The sequence below is a fragment of the Bos grunniens genome, chromosome 8 (genome assembly GCF_055505025.1).
Source record: "Bos grunniens cultivar Pamir isolate PY7600 chromosome 8, Bosgru_T2T1.0, whole genome shotgun sequence".
Taxonomy (NCBI): domain Eukaryota; kingdom Metazoa; phylum Chordata; class Mammalia; order Artiodactyla; family Bovidae; genus Bos; species Bos grunniens.
In genome coordinates, this window is record NC_141172.1 from 25,515,637 (window position 1) to 25,532,500 (window position 16,864).

Genomic DNA, 16,864 nt, shown 5'->3' on the forward strand with positions numbered 1-16,864 from the left:
TTATATAGTGATGCCTTTAAAATACATCATGATATAAATGGCTTCTCAGCCTTGCTCTGAATGGTACCAGGCTGCTGTTTTTCTAATTTTGTATTTTTACCTTAGCATTTTTATATTTTCTTTATCTGTCAATCTGTTGATCATAATTTCTTACTTCTCTCAATATTTCTGCCTAAAAAAATTCATCCTGTCCCCTAGTATGAATACTTCTAATTTGCTGCCTTTGAGGTGTTTTCTGCTGAGAAGGTAAACAAATAAACTCATTACAGCTGTATTTAAAATAAAAAACAATAGGTAGTAAATGAAGAGTGAAAATATTTTCAACAGAATAAACTAAGTAGATTTTAAGATAACTGATTCTTTTATGTTTTAAAATTTATGCTTGTTATTTTTTGTGGCTGAAAAATGCAGTAATTTTGACTTCTGGATAATGGAGGGATTCTAGAATTATAATAAATAAAACAATGCCAGCTTACAGATACTTTTGTCAGACTCTCTAAACCTCACAGCTATTTTAATCCTCAGAAATCCTTTTGAAGTGGGTACAAAGTTGTCCCTGTTCTAGACCTCTGAAAAAGCTAAGTTATTTCCTCAGTCAGGTCCCAGAAGTTACTGGATGAAAAATGATTGAAACCTAGGTCTCCTGACCCTTTTCCATTTCCTACAACATAATATTTATCTGCAGCTACAAAATCTGGAGTAAAAGATATATTTCAAAGATGTCATAATGGTAATCTATCTTGGTTAGAGTTTTTCTGTTTAAGTTTATTAAATTCTTTTTAAAATTTCTGAATAAAAGCATGGACTCTGGAGCCCTATTGATTGAGCTCTAATCTCAGCTCTGCCTAATTGTGACCTTGAACAATTAACTTACTCAGTTTTCTTAACTATCAAATAGATATAATAATAGAACTTCTCTCATAGGCTTGAAACGAGTAATGAGTTAACATTTTTAAAAGACTTACAACTAGATTGACAATAGATTATATATAAAGTAAAAGTAGTTTAAAAACTATTATTCTTCAATATTAACTTACTGGAAAGCTGGAAGAGAACACAGTATACATCAAAAAGTATGTTTTCAACAATTAAGTGGTCAAAAAAATCACAAATATAAATTAGTGTACTATTCAATCCAGATTGCACTAACGCATATATATGGAATTTAGAAAGATGGTAACAATAACCCGGTGTACGAGACAGCAAAAGAGACACTGATGTATAGAACAGTCTTATGGACTCTGTGGGAGAGGGAGAGGGTGGGAAGATTTGGGAGAATGGCAATGAAACATGTAAAATATCATGTAGGAAACGAGTTGCCAGTCCAGGTTCGATGCATGATGCTGGATGCTTGGGGCTGGTGCACTGGGACGGCCCAGAGGGATGGTATGGGGAGGGAGGAGGGAGGAGGGTTCGGGATGGGGAGCACATGTATACCTGTGGCGGATTCATTTTGATATTTGGCAAAACTAATACAATTATGTAAAGTTTAAAAATAAAATAAAATTAGAGAAGAAAAAAAAAATAAAAAAATAAAAAAATTTAAAAAAAGGAAAACAAAAAAAAAACAAAAAAAAAATAGAAATAACCAATGTATATATCATTTACTGGAAGGCAGTTTTATGTCAGTACGTATCTTATTATCTATCTATATAAAGTTGAGTTCCTTGAGAAAATGTGTCTAATGTGCATAAAAAGGAAGCTACAGAAAACGCACATGAGCCCTCTAATTTCTGAATGAACCATGGACATCTCAGAGGTATACTTAAGAATTTACATAGAAAAGTTTAAATTCATTGGATAAAACAAAATGGATGGATGTAGATCTTTAAGAGTCAAATCTAACCAGGTATTTCAAAAAAATAGGCATGAAAAACATTAAGTAGAAAATACTCTATTTCTTGGAAAATCATGTTAGCAATTTGATACCTTATATGGGCTGATGGAATTCCAGTTGAGCTATTTCAAATCCTGAAAGATGATGCTATGAAAGTGCTGCACTCAATATGAGAGCAAATTTGGAAAATTCAGCAGTGGCCACAGGACTGGAAAAGGTCAGTTTTTATTCCAATACAAAAGAAAGGCAATGCCAAAGAATGCTCAAACTACTGCACAATTGCACTCATCTCACACGCTAGTAAAGTAATACTCAAAATTCTCCAAGCCAGGCTTCAGCAATACACAGGACTGGAAAAGGTCAGTTTTTATTCCAATACCAAAGAAAGGCAATGCCAAAGAATGCTCAAACTACTGCACAATTGCACTCATCTCACACGCTAGTAAAGTAATACTCAAAATTCTCCAAGCCAGGCTTCAGCAATACATGAACTTTCAGATGTTCAAGCTGGTTTTAGAAAAGGCAGAGGAACCAGAGACCAAATTGCCAACATCTGCTGGATCATGGAAAAAACAAGAGAGTTCCAGAAAAACATCTATTTCTGCTTTATTGACTATGCCAAAGCCTTTGACTGTGTGGATCACAATAAACTGTGGAAAATTCTGAAAGAGATGGGAATACCAGACCACCTGACCTGCCTCTTGAGAAACCTATATGCTGGTCAGGAAGCAACAGTTAGAACTGGACATGGAACAACAGACTGGTTCTAAATAGGAAAAGGAGTACATCAAGGCTGTATATTGTCACCCTGCTTATTTAACTTATATGCAGAGTACATCATGAGAAATGCTGGGCTGGAAGAAGCACAAGCTGGAATCAAGATTGCCGGGAGAAATATCAATAACCTCAGATATGCAGATGACACCACACTTATGGCAGAAAGTGAAGAGGAACTAAAAAGCCTCTTGATGAAGGTGAAAGAGGAGAGTGAAAAAGTTGGCTTAAAACTCAACATTCAGAAAACGAAGATCATGGCATCTGGTCCCATCACTTCATGGGAAATAGATGGGGAAACAGTGTCAGACTTTATTTTTTGGGGCTCCAAAATCACTGCAGATGGTGATTGCAGCCATGAAATTAAAAGACGCTTACTCCTTGGAAGGAAAGTTATGACCAACCTAGTTAGCATGTTCAAAAGCAGAGACATTACTTTGCCAACAAAGGTCCATCTAGTCAAGGCTATGGTGTTTCCAGTGGTCATGTATGGATGTGAGAGTTGAACTGTGAAGAAAGCTGAGCACCGAAGAATTGATGCTTTTGAACTGTGGTGTTGGAGAAGACTCTTGAGAGTCCCTTGGACTGCAAGGAGATCCAACCAATCCATTCTGAAGGAGATCAGTCCTGGGTGTTCTTTGGAAGGACTGATGCTGAAGCTGAAACTCCAATACTTTGGCCACCTCATGCGAAGAGTTGACTCATTGGAAAAGACCCTGATGCTGGGAGGGATTGTGGGCAGGAGGAGAAGGGGACGACAGAGGATGAGATGGTTGGATGGCATCACTGACTCAATGGACATGAGTTTGAGTAAACTCTGGGAGTTGGTGATGGACAGGGAGGCCTGGCGTGCTGTCATTCATGGGGTCGCAAAGAGTTGGGCACGACTGAGCGACTGAATGGAACTGAATTAGGTAAAATGAGGTCACATGGGAAGGCATATCTAATAAGACTGGTTTCCTTATAAGAGAAGAATTAAAACAGGCCACACAGCCTGAGAGATGGCAGTGTGAGGGCACAGGAAGAAGGTGGCCGTCCACAAGACAAGGAAAGAGGCCTTAGAGGAAATCAAGCTTGCCACTATTTTAAGCTTAGGTTTCTAGACTCCAGAACTATGGGAAAAAAAAAAAAAAACTATTATTCAAGCCAGCCACTCGATGGTATTTTGTTATGGCAATCCTAGCAAACCAACACAATATCAAACATAAATTGTAGTACCTAGATGACTAGGTACTTAAAAGTACCTAGTCTTCCAGAATATTTCCATATTAAAACATGAAATAAGACAAAAATAAAAATTTATCCTTTTTGTCCCTATGTAGCTTGGTCAGTGTTTCAGGACTCCAAGTTAGATATGGACAATGTCACTTCAAGCTTACATCAAGCATGATCTAAATTGCTTTAGGCATTCATATTAGTATCACCTTTAAGACAGGGTAAAAACTTACACCATGGGACATGCTCCAAGAAGCTTACAGATATCCATATAAGCCTATTACCAAAATTTGTTACAAAGTATTAAAAGTAAGCAAAATCAAATAAGTAAAATAAAAATCAACTTAAAATTACTGACAATTTAAAAAATTTAGACATCAGATTAGACATTACTGGATTTAACATTCTATTTTATCTTGGTGAAAACAAAACTATTAGGCACATAAGACAAATATAAGAAGAATCACAAACTGTGAATAAAAGTCTCTGTGGTAGATAAGATCAAAGACGTCAATGGATTTTATCCTCCATATAAAATCTAAACACTGCAATGTTCAATGTATACATTTTACTCCATTTTATTCAGTCAGAAACACATTTTAAGAGAAGATATACAGACCCAAACTTACACAACTATTTTTTCTCATTTCTATTATGTAAGGTAGTTAAAACTTATAAAATGTAGTTGTTAAGGCAAGTTCTGTACACAAGACCTCTCTGAAAAATGACTTTTAATAAGCATCTAAATTAATATCAATGGTTTTATCTGATTATTAATAATAAAGCAAAATATTTTCAAGCAATAGTACATGAACTTATTTTAAACTTTATCCTAGTTTATCCTACTAGTAATCCTTCATTTAAAGATGTTATTATTAGAGAGAACACATATAATATTTTGGACTGAAAGCAACAGAGTCTATTGGACAATTCTATACCCTCATACTCTCATAACAGTCATGGTTATTACTGTTATATTCTGTGCATTTTCTTTTTTTAAATTTTATTTTATTTTTAAACTTTACATAATTGTATTAGTTTTGCCAAATATCAAAATGAATCCGCCACAGGTATACATGTGTTCCCCATCCTGAACCCTCCTCCCTCCTCCCTCCCCATACCATCCCTCTGGGTCGTCCCAGTGCACTAGCCCCAAGCATCAACCAGAATTTTCTTTCTAGTAACTCTCATTATAGCTATGGTCCCACATACATTTAGCTTCCAGCGAGCAATCCACTGAAGAAAATAATTAATATGTGAGGAATAAATGACCATGTTTTAAGAAGCATGAAAGTAAACTTTCCAATTAAAACTCACAAACCCTCTTGCTTACAAGACATTTCTCTTTAGCATAAGGCCAATCTTACTTTTACGTTGGTGACAGTTCCACCTGGACTTAAGACATAATTCTTTATAAACAAAAGGAGCACTGCATTTTATTCTCACTCTCAGGTTTAACTTGCTGAAATCTATTAAACCAACTCACCTTTGCTCTGTGCCTCCTCTCTCTTCCTCTAGTTCCCCATCTCCAACAAAGAACCACCAAATTAAAATAGTAGCAAATATGTACAGGAAAGAAAATCTATTTATGTTGATACATTACATATTTGAAAATAATTCTGTTCAGTAGCAGGCAGAGCGGAATTGAATAGTGGAATAAATGGCAATGGCCAGTTTCCATCATCTCCTAAGTTAGGATCTCATAGTGCCTTGTCATTTTTTTCAGAGTATAATGAATTACCAGATAAGAATCTATCATGCTAAAAAGAAAGATGAGGTTAAGTGTAGTATGAATAATCTAAGGATTATTTATACCATAAATTACCTTTATTAGTAAAGTTAAATTAAAATTGACAGAAACATATCTTTAAGGATTTTTTAGTGATATTCTTAAAATATTCTTTAAGGGTATCTTTAAACATATCTTTAAATAACTCAACACATGTTTTCATCTTTAATAAAATTTATAATCACCTTTAGTTTACACTGCAATTGCTTCATTTCCAAATCCATGCTCCTTGAAGGGCCAAGTGATGTAATCTGTATCCGTGGAACTGTTACCTGGGCAACTTCTTCAGTCAAACATGTGATTTCAGATGAAGATTCTACTCTCTTTAGTAAATCTTCTTTTTCTTTTTGAAGCTCAGCCAAATCCGTATGTAGCTTCTTTTTAAAGAAAATAAGTATAAATTTGTTATAAAAGCAATTACAGTTAACCTAACAACTATCATGTCAACAAAGGTCCATCTAGTCACAGCTATGGTTTTTCCAGTAGTCAGGTATGGATGTGAGAGTTGGACTATAAAGAAAGCTGAGTACAGAATTATTGATGCTTTTCAACTGTGGTGTTAGAGAAGACTCTTGAGAGTCCTTTGGACTGCAAGGAGATCCAACCAGTCCATCCTAAAGGAAATCAGTCCTGGGTGTTCATTGGAAGGACTGATGTTGAAACTGAAACTCCAATTCTTTGGGCACCTGTTGCAAAGAGCTGACTCATTTGAAAAGACCTTGATGTTGGCAAAGATTGAGGGCAGGAGGTGAAGGGGACGACAGAGGATGAGATGGTTAGATGGTATCACTGACTCAATGGATGTGAGTTTGGGTAAACCCCGGGAGTTGGTGATGGACAGGAAGGACTGGCGTGCTGCGGTTCATGGGGTCGCAAAGAGTCAGACATGGCTGAGCGACTGAACTGAACAACTATCAGCATCAATTTGTACAGGTAGGAAAATCCTAACCAAAAAAGTGATACTAATTATAAGAAGTTATTTTACAAAAATTTTAATTTTCACTAGTTTTTGCTTAAGGTTGTAAGGCTTTTAAAGGTTAAAAGAAAATAAGACTAGCTGTACTGAGTATCTTTTGGTTAGCAGGTCTTTACCCATGATGTGCTATTCCTTTGCCTTCATATAAATGTGGGTGTGCCAGAGATTCACATATTTGATAACCTTGTCTTCAGGGCTGATATCCTTAACTGGTAAAAGCCAAGCTGGAGCAGGACAGGATAACAGATGTTAGTTGTTTATTCCATTGGGTAAGTCTTACCACCCTATATAGCAGCCAAAATGCTTCTCATTTAGCAACATAAATGTTAAGTCCAATTAGTGGAAGAGGCTTATTAGAGATTTAGTTCAAATAAATAGCATACAAATGAATTCACTCAGTTTCATGCACTTGATTGATAGTTGACAATCCTCTTTGTAATGTTGAGGTAGTTTATATTGAACTCCTTACATTTGAATTTTTAATAACATAAACATTTTACTAAATGACATACTGGTAATGCTTTTATGAAACAGTGTAAAAGAAACCATCTTAATGTTATCCCCTCTCATTCACCAATCTGTAGTCAGCAGAATGCCACCAAGCTGTAATGGCATAACAACCTAGAGATCCTTAAAAGGATAACTGCACTACTATTTTATTATTCCAAAGAAGCTTATAATATGGTAGTTTAACATAAGGAACAATTAGACAAAATTGCTTAAATCTCTCAGAGGGGGGAAAAAAATCTTTCTTTGTTAAGAATTCTAATTAAAACAGTAAAAGATCTGCTAACACATACAGTCATATATATATGGGACGTAAGTTATTTAAACATTAACACTATGTTTAAACACAATCTCTAAAAGAATACCAATAAATCTATAATTTCATATGTATGTGTGTGTTCCTGTGTATACCGTAAAATATGAATATTTCAGATCATGAATTCAGAACTAGGGCTTGATGTATTTGAGATTAAACTATGTGTTTGTGAAGTAAAAAGTATGTTTTGATGATAAAAACTTGTTTCTTTGGCTCTATTTCAACCTATGATCTAAAAGGTTGTTTTTTTAGATTTTCAGGAAATATTTACTCCTTGATTGTCCCAAAGATAACAACTACTTAACATCTAAAAGCAAACTCATCATTTCCCTAAATCTGAAAATCTTCCTGGTTATCATGTTCATTAATGCTCTGTGTCCAATCAATTGTCAGGTTCTATAAATGATGTAATGTTTCTCATACTCATTTCCTTCTGCAACTTTCTTAATAATGAAGACTTATTATCCCACTAAGACCGCTGCAGTAGCCTTACAGGCAACCTTTCTCTACGTTCAAACCATCTTTTATGCAACTTCCCAAAACAACACTGACCTGTGATTCTCTTATTCAAAACTCTTCAGAGGTTCCTCAGCCCAAAAGACTAAAGCTCAGATATTTGTGGTTATTATAAAGCTCTGTCAGATTTAGCTTCAATTTGTGTTTCAGTCAGATATCACTTGCAGTCAAACTTACCTGCTCTTCCCCAAACCTTTCAGCCATTTCTACTTCTATGACTCGACACATGGTATTTCCTCTGCTGAAATCTCTCTCATGTGTAAAGTATTTCCTCCTTTCTGAAGTCTTCTCTGTAGTTTTCTTCCTTTTTTTTCAACCAAGTAGCTTCTTCATTTTCTTAGCTCAAAAGCATGTGCCTGTTCCCCAACCATGAACCCGAGTAAAGCCTTGAGAGAGGACTATGCGTTGGTTCACCTATGTATCCACCCCCAACCCCAACATGGTATCTAAAAGCTATGCCTTCTATATACTAAGAACCAGAAGAAAGACTTCAAAAATTCAAGCCTACTTTTTTGTAACACAGATGGTAGTATAAAGGCACATACTGATTTCATCTTTTATTTATAATCTTTCTACTTTTTTCTTCTGAATGTTTTATTTTGTACTGGGGTATAGCGGATTAACAATGCTGTGACAGCTTCAGGTGAACAGGGAAGGGACTCAGCCATACATGTATGTGTATCCAAGCCCCACTCCCATCCAGGCTGCTACATAATACTGAGCAGAGTTCCATGTGCCATACAATACTATTATTTTATTACTATATAAATTAAAATACATTTTTATTAGCAATGTAATATTCTTTGCTGTTGTTTAGTCACTAAGTCGTGTCCAACTCTTTGCGACCCCATGGACTATATTATAGCCTGCCAGGTTCCTTTATCCATGGAATTCTCCAGGCAAGAATACTGGCTGCCAAGTTGCTCAATCATGTCTGACTCTGTGATGCCCTGGACTGTAGCCCACTAGGCTCCTCTGTCCATGAGATTCTCCAAACAAGAATACTGGAGTGGGTTGCCATTTCCTTCTCCAGGGGATCTTTGCCACCCAGGGATAGAACCTGCATCTCCTGCACTGGCAGGCGGATTCTTTACTGTTGAGCCACACTTTTACTTAAATAGTATGCAACAGAACATTTATCAATCCTAAAGTTAATGCTTTGCATCTAAATTAGAATTTTTGAGTTTCATTTGGTAATAATAACTCATGGCTACAATCCCAGGTGGAATTTCAAGCAACACAGAAGACTAAATTTTGATGAATCAATTTTCTTCCTGGTGGCTTCTCTTATTTGTTAAACTTGTATGCAATTAGATACATTCTTTCCACAGTGGCAAATCCTGACTTCATAAATAAATCCTTTGTTGAGCAAAGACTAAGGGAATAAATATATTTTTTTAAAAGATATGTATATGTATGTTTTAACTTCAATTTAATGGTATAAAAATATAGTAAACAAAGAAACACTGAAATTATGGAGACAATAAAACAAATGACCTGTTATTAAAATATAAATCTTGCTTTCAATAAACTATTTTAAATCTAAAATCTTTAGAACATATTTTCAATATTAATTATATATGCCTAGAAATGATACACAGCACCTGTTCAAAGAGAGGAAATACACAAATCATATATTCTATCAGGTTGGAATCCTTTGCTTATCCACTAGCATTTTGGAAAAGTAATAATGACTATTCTCAGTTTAAGAATTCTGTTCCTTATTTGAGAAATTTTATAGTCGAGAAGCATAAAGAATAACTTTCTTTTATTTATACTTGGTTTGGAATGTGAGACATTTGTGGTGACCTTGTTAGAAAGTGATTGTGCTGTAAAATCTACCAATAAATTAAAATAACTCTTAAAATCACTATTTTTCTCTTTTTATCAGAAGCATGATTCCTATTTCTATATTTTTACCTTTCCACCTCAAATCAAGATTTTAAAATAATTAAGTCATATCACATTGAAATCATAAATAATACTAAAACCATGGAAGAGTTATAACTCATGGATTCTACTTTGGGATATACTGCTTACCCGTGACATTGGTGACACTTACTGAGTGACACTGAGCAAGAACTTGATTTTGTTTCCCTACTTAAAAACAGATGATGCTTGCTTACCTAGTAAAAGTAATTTTGAGGGCAGATTTTATTTTTTTTAATCTATGATCAGTTCAGTTCAGTCGCTCTGTCATGTCCGACTCTTTGCAACCTCATGGACTGCAGCATGGCAGGCTTCCCTGTCTATCACCAACTCCTGGAGCTTACTCAAACTCAAGTCCATCAAGTCGGTGATGCCATCCAACCATTTCATCCTATGTCGTCCCCTTCTCCTCCCACCTTCAATCTTTCGCAGCATCAGATCTTTTCTAATAACTCATTTCTTCGCATCAGGTGGCCAAAGTATTGGAGTTTCAGCTTCAGCATCAATGCTTCCAATGAATATTCAGGACTAATTTCCTTTAGGATGGACTGATTGGATCTCTTTGCAGTCCAAGGGACTCTCAAGAGTCTTCTCCAACACCACAGTTCAAAAGCATCAATTCTTTGGCACTCAGCTTCCTTTATAGTCCAATTCTTACACCATACCTGACTAATGGAAAAACCATAGCTTTGACTAGATGGACTTTTGTTGGCAAAGTAATGTCTCTGCTTTTTAATATGCTGTCTAGGTTGGTCATAGCTTTTCTTTCAAGGAGCAAACATCTTTTAATTTCATGGCTGCAGTCACCATCTGCAGTGATTCTGGAACCCCCCAAAAACAGTCTTTCAAGTTTCCATTGTTTCCCCAACTATTTGCCATGATGTGATGGGACCGGATGCCATGTTCTTAGGTTTCTGAATGTTGAGCTTTAAGCCAACTTCTTCATTCTCCTCTTTTACTTTTATAAAGAGGCTTTTTAGTTCTTCTTTGCTTTCTGCTATAAGGGTCATGTCATCTGCATATCTGAGGTTATTGATATTTCTCCCCACAATCTTGATTCCAGCTTGTGATTCATCCAGCCCTGCATCTCACATGATGTACTCTGCTTATAAGTTAAATAAACAGGGTGACGATATACAGCCTTGATGTACTCCTTTCCTGATTCAGAACCAGTCTGTGGTTCCATGTCCAGTTCTAACTGTTGCTTCTTGACCTGCATACAAATTTCTCAAGAGGCAGATCAGGTGGTCTGGTATTCCCATCTCTTTCAGAATTTTCCACCGTTTATTGTGATCCACACAGTCAAAGGCTTTGGCATAGTCAATAAAGCAGTAGATGTTTTTCTGGGACTCTCTTGCTTTTTCCATGATCCAGTGGATGTTGGCAATTTGATCTCTGGTTCCTCTGCCTTTTCTAAATCCAGCTTGAACATCTTGAAGTTCATGGTTCATGTACTGTGGATGCCTGGCTTGGAGAATTTTGAGCATCATTTTACTAGTGTGTGAGATGAGTGCAGTTGTGAGATAATTTGAACATTCTTTGGCATTGGAATGAAAACTGACCTTTTCCAGTCTTGTGGCCACTGCTGAGTTTTCCAAATTTGCTGGCATATTGAGTGTAGCACTTTCACAGCATTATCTTTCAGGATTTGAAATAGCTCAACTGGAATTCCATCACCTCCACTAGCTTTGTTCATAGTGATGCTTCCTAAGGCCCACTTGACTTCACATTCCAGGATGTCTGGCTCTAGGTGAGTGATCACACCATTGTGGTTATCTGGGTCATGAAGATCTTTTTTGAATAGTTCTTCTGTGTATTCTTGGCACCTCTTCTTAATATCTTCTGCGTCTGTTAGGTCCATACCATTTCTGTCCTTTATTGTGTCCATCTTTGCATGAAATGTTTCCTTGGTATCTCTGATTTTCTTGAAAAAAATCTCTAGTCTCTCCCATTCTATTGTTTTTTTCTATTTCTTTGCATTGATCACTAGAGAAGGCTTCCTTATCTCTCCTTGCTATTCTTTGGAACTCTGCATTCAAATGGGTGTATCTTTCCTTTTCTCCTTTGCCTTTAGCTTCTCTTCTTTTCTTAGCTGTTTGTAAGGCCTCCTCAGACAGCCATTTTGCCTTCTTGCATTTCTTTGTCTTGGGGATGCTTTTAGCACTGCTTCCTGTACAATGTCACGAACCTCCATCCACTGTTCTATCAGATCTAATCCCTTGAATCTGTCACTTCCACTGTGTAATCGCAAGGGATTTGATTTAGGTCATACCTGAACGGTCTAGTGGTTTTCCCTACTTTCTTCAATTTAAGTCTGAATTTTGCAATAACAAGTTCATGATCTGAGCCACAGTCAGCTTCCGGTCTTGTTTTTGCTCACTTGGTAAATTTTACGTTTATAGTTTTATTGTTAGCACTATTATCTTGTGGAAAACACTGTTGCACAGTCTAAGTGTCCTAAAGGCTGAGAACCTGAGTTAATAACAGTTTGCTATATACATGTACATAAAGAAACATATACACATATCAAATAATTGTATAATTCCTCTCACAGAAGAAACCTTTTTTTTTTTTTGTCTTAATTAAAAGACATTTACTCCTTGGAAGGAAAGTTATGACCAACATAGACAGCATACTAAAAAGCAGAGACATTACTTTGCCAACAAAAGTCCAACAAAGCTATGGTTTTTCCAGTAGTCATGTATGGATGTGAGAGTTGGACTATAAAGAAACCTGAGCACCGAAGAATTGATGCTTTTGAACTGTGATGTTGGAGAAGACTCTTGAGAGTCCCTTGGACTGAAAGGAGATCCACCCAGTCCATCCGAGAGGAGATCAGTCCTGAGTGTTCATTGGAAGGACTAGTGTTGAAACTGAAACTCCAATTCTTTGGCCACCTGATGTGAAGAAGAGTTGACTCATTGGAAAAGACCCTGATGCTGGGAGGGATTGGGGGCAGGAGGAGAAGGGGACGACAGAGGATGAGATGGTTGGATGGTATCACTGACTCAATGGACATGAATTTGAGTTGGTTGGTGATGGACAGGGAAGCCTGGCGTGCTGCAGTCTATGGGGTCACAAAGAGTTGGACACAAGTGAGCGACTGAACAGAACTGAACTGAAATGTTATTTTTTCCTAATTTAAGATTCTTTACTAGGATAGGAGCCAATTGAAAGCAGATGCGTTATTCTGACTTTTTATCTCTTCAGCAGTGCAATTCCTCTACAGTTTTTTAAAAGTTTGTATCAATTTAAAAGTTGACATCAATGACAATAATACTGAGATTTTTACTGATTTATGTGTAGTCAAGTATATTAACCAAAGGTTATAAAGTAGAACTTGATACTATAAAAGTTCAAAATGAGATGCTAGTTATTAGTTATTTATTTAAATGTAAAACTGAAGATGCATAAGTCTTTAAAAAGGAAAGAATTCTCTAAGCAACTGTGAGAAGAAACATGAATGTATTAGAGAATTCATTATTCAGTAATGAGCACTGTGGTAGAATCCTGAGAGAATTCTTGGATGACCCCCAAATGGCCCACTCCTATTTTTGTGAGTTGCACCTGTGAATATGAGAGACTATCACTTCCAGGATTACACTATTTGCATTATGTTATATGCAAAAGGTTTCTGTAGATGTAAATCATGGTCCCTAGTCACATGACTTTGAGTTAATCAAAAGCAAGATTATCCTGACTGGTCCTGAATAACCAGGTGAGCCCTTTTAAAAGAGGTCAGAGAGAATCTCCTGATGGCCTTGAAGAAGTAAGTCACCACGTTTTGAGAGGACTACTGCTGCTGCTGCTGTTGCGTCACTTCAGTCGTGTCCCACTCTGTGCGACCCCATAGATGGCAGCTCACCAGGCTCCCCCATCCCTGGGATTCTCCAGGCAAGAACACTGAAGTGGGTTGCCAGTTCCTTCTCCAATGCATGAAAGTGAAAAGTGAAAGTGAAATCGCGCAGTTGTGTCCGACTCTTAGTGACCCCATGGACTGCAGCCTACTAGGCTCCTCTGTCCATGGGATTTTCCAGGCAAGAGTACTGGAGTGGGGTGCCATTGCCTTCTCTGTGAGAGGACTACAGAGGGGTCTATAAGGTAAGGACCTAAAGAAGGAGGCAGGTGATGAAACGGGTCCTCAATCAAGAAAATAGTGACTTCAGTCCTACAACCAGAAGGACCTAAAATTTTCCAACTAACACAGAAGCTTGGAAGAAAATCCTGAACTCCAGAAAGAAAAGCAGCCTGGCTGACACAATGAATCAGCCTTGTGATACTCTGAGCAGATGATCAACTAACCTGTGCCAGGTTGCTGACCATGGCAACTGAGTGTATACTGTTTCTAAGCTGCTAAATTCATGGTAATTTGTTACATAGCATGGAAAATTAGTATGAATCCTATTTTTTTTTTAAAGCAGCTCTTTTCTTGCACTGATTCCTTTTTCCCTTATTGCCACCCTGCCTTCCCTTAAGCAAGTGTCCTGAACCTACAATGTATATTGATAGTTTATATAATCCCCTCACTCTGTTTTTTCTTTTCCTCATCTACAATTTTGTGTTTATGTTTTTAATTGCTCCAAAAATTGTTCCACTTTCTCAGACATAAATATAAACTGCCTATTCTAGATCTGCATTTTGTAGCTTAACTGCCAAGCAAAAAGTGGCTTGTTTTCTTTTGCTGCTCTCAACAGTAATCCCATGAACAGGGTAGATAAGGCTCTCTGGATATACTCTCCTTTATTCTCTTATATGGGAGTTCATTCATGCCTTTTATTTGGGGCCCCAACTTGCTATTTTCTGGAAGATTTTGCTAGATAACATCTAGATTGAGGACCTGATTAAATATCTATGATTCATTCTTCTTATACATGTTATGTAGTAGGCACTGTTATCAGCTCTGTGTTTTCGATAATAAATAAAAAAAGTTATACTCCTTGCCTTTAGATAGTTATCAGTCTATAACTGAGAAATATATCACAATACAACATAGTAAGTAATATGGAGAAACAAATCGGGGAGCTAAGGGAGCTGCTGCCGTCTTCAAATCCTGTCTGGTAAATGTGAGTTACAGCCAGTTTCCTTCCATGTATATCTCTTGATTTGTTTTGTCAAATGTTTCCTGGAAGATAGGTATAACATTAAAGGCCATAGCTAGATCTACAACCATCCTGCTTTCCAACTTTTACTCTAGAGAAGGCATCTGCCAGACCACTGCTGAGTAAACTCTGGGCAGTTGATGAGATGGCGAGTCTCTTCTCCAACAGGGAGCCTCAGTAAACATTTTAAAGTTCAAGAATGAATTATCAGAAAAAATATAAAACAGGGCCCATGGAAAATATAATATAGCTAAAGTAAAAAGAGAAAAAGGGTTTTAGAAAAAAATCAAATCAGAAAGAATCATGTCCCTAATCAGTCCCCAAAACAATATATTTTTAGATACTCTTATCTTGCTGTCTCCAAAGAATAAAATATTCAACATGATACTAGCTGTGTAAAGATAATGCATTTTGAGTATTTAACTAGTTGAGGTGCAGTCCATGGGATCGAGAAGTCGGACACGACTGAGTGACTTCACTTTCACTTTTCACTTTCATGCATTAGAGAAGGAAATGGCAACCCACTCCAGTGTTCTTGCCTGGAGAATCCCAGGTACAGGGGAGCCTGGTGGGCTGCCGTCTATGGAGTCGCACAGAGTTGGACACGACTGAAGCGACTTAGCAGCAGCAGCAACAGCAGTAGAGTAAAGGAATAGGATATGGTACAGCTCTTCATTTCTTTTTTTCGGCTGATTCTGACTTTTTTTTTTTTTTTTGGTCTGGATAGTAACAACCCTACAGCATTGAAAAACATTATTTGGTTCTCCACATATATTTTTCACCACTGGATTAGAAACTTAAAATAATGTAGCATTTAAACATTTGAAAATCATTTTGGTTGGGGTACTAGGATCTGAAAAGCAGACACATGGAAATGCTAGAAAACCCAGGCCATTCATGAGGGTGAATGTCAGGGTCACAGGAGCAGGAATTCTGGGAAGCATGTGAAGAAAATAGTTGGTGGCAGAAGGATTCCTTCCAGTCCATGCTAGGACAAAGGTGAGACATCAGATGTTAGAAAAGGTCAATAAATAACTAGAGTAAGTGAGGGTTAGTTCCCATTTATAATAATAGTGGAGTCTCTCTATTTTTTTTTTTTTCTTCTTTCAAAACTCGAATGCCTGGATGGTCCAAGTAGGGTAAGCAATTATTAAATGGGAATGGTCTGTTTCCAATTACTTCACCAAAATGGTTAATCTTGAATTTTGCATAGGACTGAGAATATTGAATGAAATTATTTCACATTGAATACGTAAGTTCATTTATATATCACAATCAGATTTTTCTGGCTCACACTTAAGTATAGGCAGCAATTTTAAAATCCTATATTATGATCTTAAGAAATTATAACAAGATTTTCATTACCAGAACTAAAGCAAAAGATACTGAAGAGAAAATTCTAGTTACAAAATATCCATATAAATTTTATGGGCCAGACTGTCTTAGAAAGTCACCACAATCTTATGATATTTCTCCCTCCTGTGGATAGTCTTAATATTCTTTCATTGGGAGTATCTTTCTTTTGTAAATAATAAAACTGAAAGAAACAAAATTCTGCGTGTCATTCATGTATAAAACTAAAAGTACAGTCACTTAATTAAAACATTATATGAGTTACAAAGAACACTACATGAGTTTCTAGGTCACTAGCAAAATATTTTCCATACAAGTACTTATCTAGAAAGATAAATAGTTCAGATTAATAACTCTTTCAAGTTAGTAACAAGTGTTTTAACTTAAAACATGGATTTTCCTTTGTTATGATACTTGAGAACTTCAATAAAAAGAATTAAACATTAAAAACTACCAACCAAAAAAAAACAAAAACAAAAAACAAAGATCTCAGGTGGATTTATGTAACAAAATTTTCTTATGAAAAATACACTTAGTTACAACATCGCTCATT

At 36.4% G+C, this 16,864-nt stretch overlaps 1 protein-coding gene across 24 annotated transcripts in view; it reads right to left on the minus strand.

Annotated features, from left to right (window-relative positions):
- The window catches only part of CNTLN (centlein), a 363,772-nt gene that overhangs the window by 40,657 nt on the left and 306,251 nt on the right, over positions 1-16,864 (minus strand). For all 24 annotated transcript variants that reach the window (XM_086415000.1, XM_086414981.1, XM_086414999.1 and 21 more), the window contains one exon: positions 5,801-5,992. In XM_086415000.1, coding sequence (XP_086271126.1) covers positions 5,801-5,992 — 192 coding nt within the window. The remainder of the gene's footprint in view (positions 1-5,800; positions 5,993-16,864) is intronic.